General features: G+C 54.6%; 1 protein-coding gene across 1 annotated transcript in view; it reads right to left on the bottom strand.

The window, feature by feature from the left end:
• The window catches only part of Myo7a (myosin VIIA), a 65,712-nt gene that overhangs the window by 19,568 nt on the left and 30,321 nt on the right, over window positions 1–15,823 (bottom strand). Inside the window, exons 16-27 of the mRNA XM_013350175.2 lie at window positions 10,229–10,366; window positions 8,180–8,338; window positions 7,809–7,901; window positions 5,699–5,793; window positions 4,643–4,727; window positions 3,971–4,189; window positions 3,570–3,677; window positions 2,532–2,741; window positions 2,206–2,409; window positions 1,834–2,010; window positions 1,314–1,397; window positions 197–324 (exon numbers count right to left, since the gene is read on the bottom strand). Of these exons, the coding sequence (XP_013205629.1) occupies window positions 197–324; window positions 1,314–1,397; window positions 1,834–2,010; window positions 2,206–2,409; window positions 2,532–2,741; window positions 3,570–3,677; window positions 3,971–4,189; window positions 4,643–4,727; window positions 5,699–5,793; window positions 7,809–7,901; window positions 8,180–8,338; window positions 10,229–10,366 (1,700 nt within the window). The remainder of the gene's footprint in view (window positions 1–196; window positions 325–1,313; window positions 1,398–1,833; window positions 2,011–2,205; window positions 2,410–2,531; window positions 2,742–3,569; window positions 3,678–3,970; window positions 4,190–4,642; window positions 4,728–5,698; window positions 5,794–7,808; window positions 7,902–8,179; window positions 8,339–10,228; window positions 10,367–15,823) is intronic.

Genomic DNA, 15,823 nt, shown 5'->3' with positions numbered 1-15,823 from the left:
CCTTTACAGATAAGGCACAGAAAGATGGAGGAGACAGGTTAGGGTCACATGGCTAGCCGGTAACAGATGCAAGCATTTCTGCTTCGTCAGTGGCTAAAGTGATGGAGCCCCTACCAGCTCCGACCGCCCCTGCCCCCAGACCCTGCCTATAGGTGCCCAGCCATAGCCACAGCAACCATTGCCCGTGGGCACTGACCGCAGTGCAGGCCGCAGGATGCCGTTGCCGATAATGAAATGCAGCTTCTCCAGGTTTGAGGTAGGCCGGTCCTCTAGCATGCTGTTGCCCTGCACTGTGGATTCCCCGTCATGCAGTCTTTTGGTCACCTGGGTCGCGGAGACAGGCTTGAGTAGAACAGGTGAGGCTGGGGTGTTACCCCTAGCAGGCAACCCACAGGAGCAAGCAGACACGGGTAAGGTACTGTCCCTGCCAACCACTGCACAGGGAGCAAGCGGATGGGAGGATGGCCACTGAGTTTGTCCTTACTCCATCCTTAGGACTAAGAACTAGACCCCATGCTGGGAGCGCCAGGTTGATGGCCCCTGCTACAAGGGTAAATTTTCCTCTGTGGTCTCCACTGCCCCCCTGCACCTCAGTTCCCACCCTAGAGACATATCCTGTTTTCAGACAGGATATGTCCCATCCCTGACACTGAGAGGAATAGCGTTGGCATCAAAGTACACTCTGACTTACAACCACCTGGTTACCGAGGCCCCTGGGCTTGACATGGCCAGCCTCATATCTTGGTCTCAGTAGATGTGTGTCTCTCCTGGCCTCACAAAGTCCCAGAAGCTGCCCCAGATTGCACTCAAACACCGTGAGAGAACCTCCGTCATAGACAGAGGGCCTGCCAGGTCCTCACATCTACTGGGCCCATGTCTGTCTGTTCTAGACCTGACCCCCGCCAGCCGAGACAGCCCTGGGGGGGAAGGCCTTGGTGGCCTCAGAAGGAGAGGGGTGGACTGATGGGTTGCAGTACAGAAAACCAAGGAGACCGCCACAGGAATTTGCTCCCAGGCTGATAGGTCCTGGGAAGGACTTTATGGTGTGTGTGTTAGCGAGCAGCAGCCTCCTGTCCATGTGTGTGATGGGTTTGCACAGCCCCTCCTCACTCTTTCCCCTACCCTGGGAAGCCCCCACCCCAAGTGCTTCCATGCATTCCTGTCCAGTGATTGCTCCAATGCTGTACTGTGCAGAAGGGAGGCGTCCACCCACCCCCCCTGCTCCTCCCACTCCCACGCCCAGTCTAGTTACGCCGCAGTCCAGCTACCCAAGGAACCCCGAAGCTATGCCAGGCCCTGAGGTCTCTTCTTACCTCCTCTGTGAGTTTGGACTTCTTCTTCAGGGTCAAGTGTACCAACTTGTGTCTCACGCTGGTCTTCTTCTGCCCCTCGGGGAGCTGGGCCATGTAACAGAAAGCAAGGATGTGATATCAGGACAGAGGGGCTATGGGGAAGTGTGTGTATGCGCACACGCACATGCGCATGTGTCTGAGTGTGCGTGTGCACGTGTGTTTCGTTTCTACCAGGTGCAGGCCATGAGGCCACTCTCAACCCTCACCCCCTGCTGAGACTCGGGCACTGTCGCCTCCCAATAAGTGGTCACTAACACAGCAAACTCTGTCTGCTCTGCAGTGTGGCCGCTCAGTGATGAGCACTTTACAGTTGGCAAACGATCACACATTATTCCCACGAATAGACAGAGGAGGGCCAGGCACTGGGGCAAGCAGAGACAGCTAGATCCTAGGACGCTTTCTGCTGATTCCCCGAGGCTGCCATGCTGACATCATCCCCACTCGTCCAAACAGTTGTCAGCTGGGGGCACCTTGGCCTCACCTCGCCCTCACCCTGCAGGGCCTGCAGCTCCCTCTTGTACGTCTTCTTGCCCAAGGTCTCGTAGATCTTAGTCATCACCGGGATCTTCTCGCTGCCGTTGCTCATGGCTGTGTGGTATTTGGGCTCCGGCAGGTCCCCCATGAACCGGAGGATGGTGATCCAGACAGCCAGCGCCGCCTGGGGATGGAGTACAGGCGTCAGAAAGCCAGGGAGGACAGAAAGGACCTGGGCTTGGACAGGAAGCTGGAGACATAGACAGCCACCTGCAGTGTGGACTGACCCTAGGCTGGGTGCTGGGCCAAAGGGTAGCGTCTACCGCCCCCCCCCCCAGCCCAGCCCCATCAGCAGTGACCCAGCTGCAGGCAGCCTCACCAGCTGGTCACCCTCATCATCATGGAAGAGCAGCGGCTGCTTGAGGGGCCTCCGGGTGTAGGAGTGTGTGGTCGTGCCCTGGAAGTACGTGGCAGCAAATTTGGCGAATTTGTACTCAGAGAGGTCCTCCTCATCCTCGTCAGGCAGGGGTAGGGCTGCATCCACGTCCTCCTCCACCATCTCCCTCCGCCCTCGCTCCAGGTCCTGGGGGGTTGCGTCCCAAGCGTTAGCCAGCAGGGCTGGAGCGGAGGCAGCTAGGCTGCTGTCTCCACTCCGCTTCAGACCAGCATTACATGTCAGGAAATCCTGCCCCGAAGTCCTAGTACCTCAAAGCCGCTAGGTGCTTGGTCCTCCTGGCCTGGCAAGCCACTTGAAGTCCCCAGGAAGCCAAACATCTTGTCCACCATATCTGAGTGGCTGATGGGCTCATGGCGGGCCTTCTCCATCTGTTCCAGGAGCTCCTTCTTCCTCCGGGCCTCTTCCTTCTCCTTCAGCTCCCGCTCCGCATCCTCACGGGCTAGCTGGGCCAGACGCTCCTGAAGGCAGGGTGATGGAGAGGAAGTAAGTCAGCACCCAGCAACATGGCCTCAGAGAACAGCTGTCCTCAGGGAGCCGGAGAGACCAGCAGAAGCAACCCTGACTCCACCAGGATCCTGACACAGGGTGGCTGACTATGCTCACAGCCCCCGTCTGGGCCAGAGAGATGTCCAGCACCCCTGGACCACAGAGAACACCTCCTCTAGCATTCCCCTTTTCGTGCCCACCCTGACTCCATGCCTGCCCCTGCCTCCTTGCCCACCCTGCCTCCGTGCCAGAAGTCCTGGGCCATGGGGCTGGGAACTGTACTAGAACTGACTGAAAGGTTAATATAAGCCATGTTTAAAAGGCAAAATAATGATGATGATGTTTTAAAAACTAATATTAACAATGTTTTAATGATTTGGGTCATATTTCCCAAATATCAACTTCGCATATAATCAAATATAAAATCACATGGGTACCTTACATCCTCCCCCTCTTCAGCTAAGTCTTCATCATTGTGTGCACCTCCCAATTTTAGCCATGGCCTTTAGACAAGCCACACTTCAGTGTTCGGTGGCACTTGTGACTGGCTGCCTGAGTCAGGCTACATGACCCTGGTCACTCTCCTGGCAGGCTTTTGCTCTGGGTGCCACTGCTAACCAGGAAGGTGCTGTGGGCATAGCCCTCTGATTCCAGCTCCATCCCACACCCCACGTGAGAGTTCAGCAGCTGTGGGCTGATGGAACCAGGAAGTATCTCCCAGGAGGGAGGAAGATGGCAGGGACAAGCTGGAGTCAGACTGCAGAGCAGCAACCCAGGACAGCTCCGAGGTCCGGGCTTACCTGATGCTTGCGCTCCGCCTCCTCCTTGGCTTTCTTGGCGCTCATCTCCTTCCGGAGCTTCTCCTCCTCTGCCAGCCGCATCTTTTCTGCCTCAAGACGCCGCCGGTACTGAGGAAAGGAGCAGCCGCGTGGACATAGAAATATGTGCAGCCCTTGTCACAGCCCGGCCTCACCCCACGCCCAGCGCCCCTAGGCTGAGTTGGTCCCCAGGTCGCACAGGTGTGGGGCCCTGTGGATCCCAGAGCCAGGTCTCTGGCCTGTCCTGAGATCAGGCAGAGTGGAAAGTCTCCCTTCTGTCTCTGGCATCCTCCGCCAGCACCAGGGCAGGGGTGGGGAGACACCTGCGTGGGGCGGCACACACCAACAAGCCGCCCACTCTTGGGTCTCAGGAAACCCCTCACCTCGGCCCGGAGGCGCCTGTGTAGCCGGCGGGCAATCATGCCTCGGGCATAAGCCTGCACGGTGAGCACGGCCCAGAGGCGGTGCCGGAAGGCCTTGCGCACCAGGTAGGCTCGGCAGCGGGCCTGGAACTTGATGATGCGCTGTCTGGCCAAGCGGTACTGCTGCTGCAGCTTCCGGGAGTGGTGCAGGGCCTGTAGCCGCAGGAAGCCAAGCCGCATCTGCAAGGACAGCAAGCCCTGCTCAGACCTGAGCTCCAGCCCAGACGGACGAGGCCAGCAGCAACATTCAGAGCACAGTCCTTCATCAGACTGGACCCACCAAGCTACCTGGGTCCCACAGTGAGGCCTGCCTCCTTCCAGAAACTCCAGCCTTAACTAACCCGTGTTCTTTTTGTCCACCTTCCTACACCAAGTGCAGGGTGCAGCCGGATATTCCAGAGTTGCAAGCGACCAGGTCTCTCCTGGATCTTCCCAAGGTCTCAGTCTCTCTATGCTTTAACCCACCAAAACATTCCAAAATCCCACAGGACAGCCACTAGAGCTAGACCGGAGATTTGACTGACGGAAAGGTAGGGCTGGGTGGGGCATCCCTGGATTCAGGTTAAGTCCTGTAACCAAGGCAACACAGCCGTTCCATGGCCAGCCCAGTAGAATCTGGGAAGCGAGACTTACCAGCTCATAGTTCCTTCTACAGTAGTGCCCCCGCCAGTGCCTCTGGATCAGTGTGGCGGCACTTTTCAGTTTCAGGAAGTTGGACCTGAAAGGGGGCAGCGATGAGTGACTCCAGAGCGGACAGCTGGTGGCCAGAGTCAGCCAGGGCCCAGCTGTGCCCAAATAGCACACTGAGCCCGTCCTGTGATCCCCAAGCTATGTGATCTCGGGCAAGGTATGGAACCTCCGTACCACAGCGCCACCTCCTGGAAGAGATGAGGCGTAACGCCTATCCTTCCTGCCTGGCCTTTAAAGCAGAAATTCGGAAGATGCTTGCTGAGAGAGTGGATATGTGGGCCAAGTCAATACTGAAATAATGTGAAAGAGAGAGCTTGAAGTTGTCCAACCCCCTCACTTTGTAGGTGAGGGAGTGTAGACCTAGGAGGCTGGACCCAGAGCCCCATCACTGTCTGCCTCTGAAGAGCCTGATACCAGTCTCCGGCACACAGTAGGCTGCTCCTCAGATACCACAGTCACGTCTGATGGGGACAGAAGCCACAAAGGAACCGCAAGTGTTTGCTGGGAAACAGGAGGGAAGGGTGGACAGACACGTCATGGCACCGGCCAGCGCTCCAGGGCCAGCACGCTCAGAGAGGCGGATGGTGGCGAAAACAGGAGGAAAGGCAGGGGAGGGGGAGAGGCTGGTAGAAGGGAGGCAGGCTGTGGGTTTCTGTGACACCTGCATCACACTCTAGAACCGGCCTTGCCCGTGTGTGGACCATCACAGATATACGCATGTTCTGAATGTAGAATATGAGGTGGCGACACCTTGTAACTTATAAAATATCTGTGAATATACCTCTCGCCTCCACGTGTGCAGGAGGAACAAGCTAGTGTGTGGTCTGGTTTACATGACTTGGTAGAGCTTTGTGATCCTTGGATGACCTTGTGATCGTGTGCAAGTGCTGGACACGTGTGTGATGGCTTCCGTGTGTGCACCATGGGCTTGCATGCCTGTCCCTGTGTCCGTGTGGGAGCAGAGGGGATGCTAAGGGAGCAGAAGCTGTTGACACAGACCTGTCCTTGAAGCCCCGGATGACCTTCTGAAGGAGGATGACTCTGTCTGTGATGGCCTTGTCCCTCTCAACCTCCAGCAGCATGTCATGGTGGTCCTGAAAGGCAGAGCTCCTGAGTACTGTCCCTCAAGACTGCCTGCTCGTGAGTACTGTCCCCCCAAGATTGCCTGCTCAGTCCAGGTAGGACCCGTCTCCTTCTGTCGTAACTCCGGCTTAGGACTCTGTGTGCACCTCAAGCTCCTAACCCTGCTAGGGCCTGTGCAGTGACCTCCTTTGCTACCAGAGATTATGGCTGTTCCCCAGAGGCCTGGGGAGGAGACCAGAGGAGCCAGAGGCACCTCATTTCACTAGACTGAGGGAAGAGACTCAACAGTCACATCCTGGCTTCCTCTGTCACCATTTCACCCCTGGACCCTGTTACCTTTTCTCTCCAGGATCTTGGCAGCACACTCCTTACCAGGATGCTCCTGGTGTCTACCGTTCCCCCTCTGAGCCTCTCCTTCATATGAGTTGGACAACCTTCCTCCGGTCTCCCAAACAAACCCACAGCATATACCTCGTCCCTGCACTCAAGACCATGCCAGACCCCACTGACACCTCCAGCCCTTCCCCAAACTCTTTCCCAAGCCCCGTCCCCCGGCCTCTTGGATGAAATTTGAAATTCACTGGTTCATCAATGAATAGATGGAAGGAATGGTCCATGGGTAGGCACAGTGCTGGGTGGTGTGGAGGAGTCTGGCCTTTGAGTCTCACGATAAACATCTGTCTTACTCGACTCTGGGTGAGACTCAGCCATGGCCTTCTCAGTGCATGGACAGATGGGTGGACGGGTGAACGGACAGCTGGGGCTGGGTCATGCAGGCTCTTGAAGGATTCCTAAAGAATGCAGGTGGGTGCACATGGGGACAACGGTGTTCCTCTGATTTTTCTGACTTTAGATGCCATCGTGATTCTGTCTGTTCTCTCTGCCAACCCATGCCTGGCACTTGACCATCCCAGGTCGACAGCCCATTCCCTGCATCCCTCAGCCTGGCTTCGGTCACTCGCTTCTCTCTGAACCTATGAGTTGGGCACAAGAGCTCCTCTCCCATAGCACTAGCAGGAAGGCAGTGGGATGCCTGGCACACAGAACTCACTCTCCAGCCAGCAATCAAGGAACAGAAGGAACGCAAACATATTTCCCAATGCAGAAACAAGGACATGGGAGGTGCAGGGGTTGACTCAAAGCCCTCACCAAGAGAAAAGACCCCGCTAAAGGAGGCTTCCTCCCCCTCCTTCTCCCGGACGTCCTGCACTCAGCCCCGCCCCCACAGAGGAAGAGCCCTGCTCTGTCACCAGAACAGAGGAAATGGAAATAGGGAAGCCCAAGCTGTCCCTATGCAGCGGCTCTCCAGGGCCATGACTGCTCAGGCCCAGGTCTTGCTCTCTCCCACCGTCGCCTAGGAGGCTGTGGGAGCCAGAAACTGTAACTGCTGTCCCTGGTGCTAAGACAGAGCGGGGAAAGACAGTGCACAGCTGACCCTCCCGAACCCTGCCTGCCAAAAACCACAAGAAGGGACCTGAGGTCCACTCTAGGCCACCCCAGGCCCAGTCTGTCACAGACACGAGAGTGGACAGAAATGCTGAATGGCTTATCCTCAGCTCCCAGGCTGAGAGCCACAGGCCAGGGTTTGAGTCCCCACTATGGGGTCTGACAAGGTAACCCACATCTGGTCATCTGACTCTAACCTGGGCCAGCACCTGGCCCCATTATTTATCATAATTATTAATAATCAATCATTATTACTTAGTAAATATTTTATTAATAATCAATAATGATTAAACATTATTTTATGAATAATTATAAATTATTTCTCTTTTTTTGGTTATTCGAGACAGGGTTTCTCTGTAGCTTTGGAGCCTGTCCTGGAACTAGCTCTTGTAGACCAGGCTACCTTCAAACTCACAGAGATCCATCTGCCTCTGCCTCCCTAGTGCTGGGATTAAAGGCATGTGCGACCACCGCCCAGCTATAAATTATTTCTGATGCTCACACAGCCATCAGATACACCCCATGTGTGCAGGGCTCCAGACGTGGCAGAGCCATGGCCATCAGGGCAGACTGCGCTCACCTTTAGAAAGATCTTGGTTTTGCCAATCTGCCAGTCATCATGTGTGCCCAGCACGGCCTCAGCCATGCGCTGACATGTCCCTCGGAGGTCACCCTGGGTGGAAAACAAGGGTACTGATGGTATAGCCCACAGAAAGGCCCCCAAGTGTCTTTCTTAAGACTGGGGTCAAGTCTGTCGACCCTGCCTTCGGTGAACATCTATTTTCTCCTCAAGCCAACTGGATGGCAACCACCATGACAGCCGAGGTCTTCAAATACGTCCTTCCATCTGCTCCCTCTTTGCAGCAGTACCTGATGTGGCCAAGTAGATGCCAAGCTCCAGTCCCACGTAAACCTGGAGTTCTCTCCCTTGTGGCTTGCCCAGCCTCGTACCTGCTTGTATGCTGGCTTCACCCCAGGCAGCAGCACACGGTAGCGCTCCACAAACTCCACAAAACTGTAGCGGATGGGGTAGCCTGCGCGCCGGATGCGGATAGTCTCCATCATGCCCGAATATCGCAGCTGCCGTACACACAGGTGCCGGTCGAAGAGCTGCCGGGCCAGAACCAAAGGCATCAGGGCAAGGCCACTGCTGGGAAGCAAGGCCTGCCCTGCCATTGACCAGCCCAGACAGAAACATACAGAGGCCAAGGCTTCTGGGATCGTGGGGAGCAAAGCAAGGCAGGATCCCAGGACTGTTGGTCAAACCCAAGTGGCAGCATGACGTGAAGACCTGGGATTGGACAACCATGTGCTATAGGATCAGATCACAGAAAATGTCCGTGTCCTGATGCACGATTAATAAAAACTAGAGGTAGAAATTGAGGTTCAACCTGAAGGTCAGAAAAGCAAAGCAGCCAGTCCCTGGCTCTTACCTCAACCTCAGTCCAAAAATGGCGATCCTGCCTCCAGGAATCTATGACTGAGAGCTGTCTCCCCCCATTTTACATTCCTCTCTAGTTCTGGGATTAAAGTCGTGCACCACTGGGATTAAAGTCATGCATCACCCGGTTTCTATGGCAACTAGTGTGGCTACTGGGATTAAAGGTGTGTGTCTCCTCTGCCCAGTCTGTAAGACTGACCAGTGGGGCTGTTTTACTCTCTGATCTTCAGGCAAGCTTTATTTATTAAAATACAAATGAAATGTCACTACAGTGTCTCTTGGGAGACACAGGAGGCCTCATAGATACTGAGGGACAGATCTGGAGGCGGGTGAGCATGTGGGAAGGGATAGAATCTTGAAAGTCCAAGGCCTGCTCTGGGGAGCGTGGAAGGGGCAGTAGAGCCTGGGTCAAGGCACAGTGCAGGCTGCCAGGAGGTGGTACTCCACACAACCCCAGGCCACCCTTCATGTGGCCCCCATTACAGATCCATGGTTATTTAAACAGCTCTCCAGGGGCTGGCTGTAGTGCCTTAGGAAGAGCGTGTTCTTTGAATTGTCACATAGAAGCCAATGGATGGCTCAGGGCAGGACTATATCCCAAGTTCAAATGGAAAGAAAATGGGGAAAGTGAACCCAGGGGCTTTCTGGGATCAGGCTAGAGCAGGTAGGGCTACACATATAATGTCATTATAGGCAGCGTACTGGCAGGAGGCAGCGGGAAGCAGCAGACAGAGAGGAAGGTAAGGAGGCCACTAAAAAGGTGGAGACTACAGACCCCAAAAAGCCTGGGCTGGGAAAAATGCCCAGCCTGCATGTCCTGCTCCAGAGGGCCCCGAAGTCCGAAGAGGACAGGACTCACCCACTCTGGGACATGATTTCCTGCGGGGACAGGGTGTGCGGAAGGCCGGCTTCCGCGGTCATTTCCTCTCCCTCTGGGCCACTTTCCCCAGCTTTCCCTCCTTCCCTGCCTAAGCCCCACACCCAGCTTCCCCTGGCCCTCTCTCCCTCTCTGGATAAACAACCCCTCAGGGCCTCCTGCTCTGGCCAGGAGCTAGGGCGAGGCAGCCCAAGGGATCTAAGCCCCTCAAAAACCCCAGCCCTGATGTGACAACCTTCACTTCCTCATAGGCAGCTTGCTGAAGGGGGCTATTACCGGCCTATGGAAGGGCTAACAAATGCTGTCACTCAAACAGAAGGACATCTGCGCAGATGAGTCCAGAGGGCCTTCCTGAAGGGGGTGGACACTGAACTGACGGGAGGGGACCTTTCAAAGGAGGGGCCATGGCAATAAGCCACACTACTATTTACTAAGCACTTAATAGCACCCTGCAAACTTCAAGCAATGGTCTCAGGGAAGAGGTGGCTGCTATGGCTCCTGCTTTCTCTCTCAAGGAAACTGAGGCACAGGGCAGCAGCGTATGACGTATGTACAGTCACTCAGATGGGAGGTTGCCTTTTACAAGCCCTCTGGTCTCCAGAAAGGACAAGACCTTGCACGGCCCACCTCCCCCATGCATCTTGCCCCCCACCTCCCCACCACCTTTCCCCCCAAGGCTCACCATGGGCTTCTTGAACTCATTGGGTTTGATGCAACGCACGAAGAAGGGCTGGCAGGCGCCCAGGGTGCGCATCAGCAGCTCCAGCGACCGCTTGAACTGGCTGCTGAGTGTGGGCGAGCGCTTCCTGGTCTCCGCACCCTGTGGCGGGGGACAGACAGACAGTGATGGGAGGGGCCACAGCTTCCCCCTCCCAGCCCCCAGCAGCTGTTCAGGAGGGAGAAAAGGACCAGGCAAGGCCACCAAGGTCAGAGCCTGGGTATGTGGGTAGTTGAGGATTTCCTGGTCTGAGATGGAGCATGGACCTCAGACACCCACTCCAGGGAGCTCCCTAGGACCCCCAGTACTGTCCCTCTGTGCCCCCTCCCCACCACCAGCTGGGAGACTCTGGACCAGCAGCCTTCCATCTCTGAGACCTTTTCCCTCCCTATATAAATGAGGAGTTCAGACTTGATATCCTCAGGATGCTGGAGTCATCTTAAATTCAGGAGTCAGGCACACCTAAATTCAAACTCCATATCTGGCTGAGGCTAGCCACTAAAGGGTGCTGAGTCTCCACTGTTACCTAAGTGAAGCAACATTGCCATCTACCCCTCTGACAGGATCGGGGAAGGGGTTCTAGTGCAGTAAGCAACCACCTGGGATGGTCACTACTCCCGGCTGGGGGCCTGGGAGGAGCCAGCACTGCTCATGGCCTCCTCTGCTCTGCTGGTGGGATTAGCAGGCAGGCTGGAGGCAGTGGGGGTGATCTGGATAATCCTCCTGCAAAGGCAGGTTGTTCTCCCAGCTGCTGTGCGGGCTCTGCACCCTGTTTATATGGTGCCTCTCAGAACATCGCAAAATAACAGGGAGAAGGGGGACTAGGGAAGACCCACTGTCAAGGGAGCAGGAAACAAAGCTTCTGGACCATGGCCAGACTCAGACAAGAGAGAGCATGGGAGTAACACATACTGTTCTCCTGGCCATTTCTGTATGAGGATTCATTAGCTAACTTGATTTTATGTAAGATTTTATAGTCTTAGAGTTATACGTCAATCATATCCTTCAGTATCAGAACTCTGGGGTGCGGGTAGAGAGATGGCTCAGCAGATAAAAGTGCTCACTGCTCTTGCAAAGGTCCCAGGGTCCCAGTACCCACGTGGTAGCTCACAGCAACCTTTAACACCAGCTCCAGGGACCTGACACCTCTGCTGACTCCGAGGGCTCCCGCATACCACATACACTCTCTCACACACACGCATATATATAAAATAAATACTTTAAGATTTGGGGTGCAGGGGCTGGAGAGATGGCTCAGAGGTTAAGAGCATTGTCTGCTCTTCCAAAGGTCCTGAGTTCAATTCCCAGCAACCACATGGTGGCTCACAACCATCTGTAATGGGGTCTGGTGCCCTCTTCTGGCCTGCAGGCATACACACTGACAAAATATTGTGTACATAATAAATAAATATTAAAAAAGATTTTGGTGCAAAAGCACATGTATGAGGAATTTGGGGGGGTAAAGACGCTTAGCCGGTACTAAATCTAGGTGACATACCATAACTTCTAATGAAGCCTGCAGGAAAGCAAATGTTTTGGGGTCTAAAACATGAAGTATTTTTCATCTTAAGTTTTATTGCGAAACATGCAAAATTTTGTTCAGGGGATTTAGGGATAGGGTGACATCAGCTTTGGACCAACAGTTCTTGATTCAGCAACAGCACATGCATACAGAGCTCGCGGCTCACAAGACAGTGCACACACACAATGTACACTATATGCAGATAGTACACACGCACCAAGTGCACACATCCCACAGTGCATACACACCCACACAAACCATACACACGTACATACACGCATGTACATTATACAGCATTATACACACAGGCAACATCTGAACATGCAGGCCACACATGATGTATACAGCACAGACATCCACATGCATACATACAACATGCATGCAGCATGCACCATATAGCATATGCACCATATACGACTTGCTCACACCAAGCGTGTATATACAACACAAATCACTCACAAATGCATACCCTACAGGACAGTGTATTTAATTCACACACAGCATGCATAACCATCCAGCATAAATGCATACACACGGCACAAACATGCTAAGACCATGGCGCTCAGCACACTTGCTGGACATATGCCATAAAGCACACAAGGCAACATGTGACATGCATACTCCGAACATACGTGCCCTCTACCCATCCCCCGCAGCACCCGCACACAGCAAGCACACTACAGCACTTGTGCATATATATGACATGCACCCACTAAGAACACATGCCACACTTTCCTCACAGCACACACCCTGCATGCACATGCATGACATGCACTGGCATGCTCACTCTGTGGCACATGTACACACATGCTGAGAACACATATAATACTAAACAGGGCACATGTGCCCTTCTTGATTCTGTCATCCTGAAGCTGTTCCCCTTCTGTCTGTCCTCCTTGTTGGCACCCCATGACAACAGGCTGGGTCTGCCTTGCCTACTAATATGTCACCAGAGCCTGGGCACACTCACTGCTGTGTGTGCACCGGGACACAGGTCAACCCCTTGGTCACCTGTCCTCCACGGTGCATAGACTGTCACCTTTCCAAAGCTGTACAACCAAACCCTTAGGAACTCCCTCCTGCCCCTTCTCTCATCTGGGACAAATGTGCAGGTCCTTCCCAGGGTCAGATGTCACTCATGTTTCCCAGCAGCCGGCTCCAGCCTCAGCCTGGCTGGCTCATTTCCCACTTCAGCGTCCTGCCCTGTCACCATGCCCAGCACTAACCACTCCACTCACAGAGCAGCGGAGTGGGGGCGGGGCTGGAAAACCAGCCACGTTGCCCTCCTCACTCCAAGGATACCCAATGGCCCTACAAGGATCCACGATAGCTCCAGGATCTGCTCCAGGAGCCTCTGGTCCCCAATCTGTTGGCACTCTTTCTGGCACACTGGCCTTCTGGTTCTGCCCGGGGTACACTTGGGACTTTTGCACATGTGCGTCCCTCTTCCTGCAAAGTCCCCCTGGGGGAGGGCAGTGCCTTCATTTCCCAGTAAGGCCTGTCCTGAGCCTCATGAGTGATCCCAGGGCCTGTCACCGCCCCCGTCCTCAAACGTAACCCCCCCCCCACACACACACACACAGCACAGCTGCTTTAATCTTTTACGGACTCTCTCACTGCTCCCCTCTGCTAGAGCCCAAGACTGAGAACAGGGTTTAGTTTTGTGTCTCTGCATTCACCGCTTATGCCCTGGGACCTAGGCAATGTGTGGTATATGGAGACACTCAGGAAGCGTTTGTAGGTTGAACGAGTGTGTGCCTGCACGTGGGTGAATGGGTGATTGAGGGTGTGGAGTCTGCTCTCCCAGCCTCGGCCACCGAGTTTTCATCTGGTTCTGTTTTATTCAGGGACAGCCTCCTTCCTGGTGATTATGGGATCCTGGGGTATCTGGGAGTGCTCGGGGGTGAGGTAAAGACTGAGGCCAATAGTCCAAAGGCTGGCATGAAATGGGGACAAAATGGATCTGAGGGAAGATGAAGCCATCATGGTGTCAGGTGTCTGCCAGTGAGCAGGCACATGGCAGGCAGGAGTGAGCAGCTGTCCTGCAGATATGTCTGGGATGGGACATTCATCTGGTTACACCCCACATGTGGGAAGGTGGCCTTCCTCCGCTTCACTGGTCCCCAAGTCAATAGGTCAGGGCAGGTTGTGAAGCCCGGAAAGGGTGAGAACTCAGGGACTGGGGACTTGCTCAAGCTTGAGGGATTAGGTTCCCGGAAGCAGGCGCTATGGCATCCACCCTGACAGAAGAGCTATAGCTAAGATGCTCTCCCCGGGCCAATTCCCACAAGGCAGCAGCCAAGCTTCCAGTGCTTGCAGGATCTCTCTTGGCCGGGGACGTAGCTCACTTGGCACAGTTCCTGCCTTGCAAGCATGGAGACCTGAGTTCAGTCCCCCAAACCCACACATGAAAAGGTAAATTGGACGGAACACCCTTGTAATCTCAGTGCTGGGGGGACAAGACAGGCAGAACGGAATCGGGACTCACTGGTCTGCCTGCCTAACCTACTTGGTGAGGTCCAGGCCAGTGAGAAAAGCAAAATGTATGGCTTCTGAGGAACAACATCTGGGGTGTCCCTCTGGCTTACACACACACACACACACACACCACACATGCATGCACGCACACATTCACAGACTCTTGTCTGATGCCTCAGGGCAGCCCAGGGCCACCTGATTCTAGATGACATAATTGTGTCACATGACAGTGGAACCTCTCTCAGCACAGGGAAGGGACTTGTCCAAGGTCACATTCAATCACTGCTGGAATGTCTATTTGTATCATAGCCAGGATAAAACATGTTCTGTGTGTGTGTGTGATGAGTGCGGGGACCAGTGTCACCCACAGAAGGGAAGATAGCCCCTATAAGACAGGCTTGGTACATAACCCTCCCCTTATTCCCCAGGGTGTTGGATCTATCCCAGGGCTCTGGGATCGCCCAGGAGCAGACCAAATAAGAGGTCATCCCTAGGCAGAGAGGAGAGAGGGAACTGGGAAGAGAGAAGCAAAGAGGAGGTGGGACAGTGTGGTAGCTGAGGCCTCTAACACCTTTGTGACCGGAAGCAGCATGGCAGCCAAGTCCTGAGGGGGCAGAGACCAAGGCAGTTATCCTAGCTGAACCCCCTCAAGATTGTTATTAAGGTGAAGGAAGCCCCCTCCCCTCCTTGACCTCAGTCCTGAATCTGCAGAACAGAAGACCACCTGTGTCTACAATTAAGTATGTCATCAGAGAGAGTCCCACTGAGTCCCTAGGGCCCACGGACACAGGGTATATAATAACAGACGTGAGGCAGAAAAGACTTAGGGAACCTTCTCCTACCTTCTTCTTGTGGACCTCAGTTTCCCCCTTAGGAAACCAAGATTACTGCAGCACACACAACTCAAAACAAAAGCCACTCCAAAAACCACTCCACACACACACACACACACAAAACACACTCCTCAAAAGACAAAAAAATCCAGCCCTCTCTCCCTTGGAGTCAGCCCCATAGGGCTGAGCTCTCCCATCACGGTCATCCTGAGCCCCTGGCTGGGGCTTTTACCTTCACGGAAGCCGCTGCTTGGCCGACCGTGCCGGGTGAATAACCACAGAGAAACTATAAGGGGAACCACAGGCAGGTGAGAGGCAGAAGGGGGCATGGGCGAGAGAGTCAGGATGGGGTGGGCCTGGGATAGAGGTCAAGGCTCTGGCCACCTCCCAATCAGCTCAGACTCGGCACAGGCACCGGAGAAAGGTGGCTCTGCCCTCCCTGCCAACCCCACCCCCACTCGGGGCCCTGGGAAGGAATGAAGGAAAAGCAGCCCAGCAAGAAACTCCAAGTGACCTTTGCTGGGCTTCACATGGGGGCAGAGTGGATAGTCTCAGGGTCTGGGTGGCCAGCATGCCACACCTGTCCTGTGTCTCCCCTTATATCTAGCACAGGGACCTCCAAGGTAAAGCCAGCCCCAAGTCCCAAGTGACCTCCCACACAGCCCTTCCTTCTCTGAGCCTCATACCCCAGTCATATCCTGGGTCAGTAAACCAGGACTAGACAGA

Source organism: Microtus ochrogaster, chromosome 22, assembly GCF_000317375.1.
Source record: "Microtus ochrogaster isolate Prairie Vole_2 chromosome 22, MicOch1.0, whole genome shotgun sequence".
NCBI classification, from domain to species: Eukaryota; Metazoa; Chordata; class Mammalia; order Rodentia; family Cricetidae; genus Microtus; species Microtus ochrogaster.
Note: the sequence above shows the minus strand (reverse complement) of the source record. Positions and strands in the feature narration are given on the sequence as shown.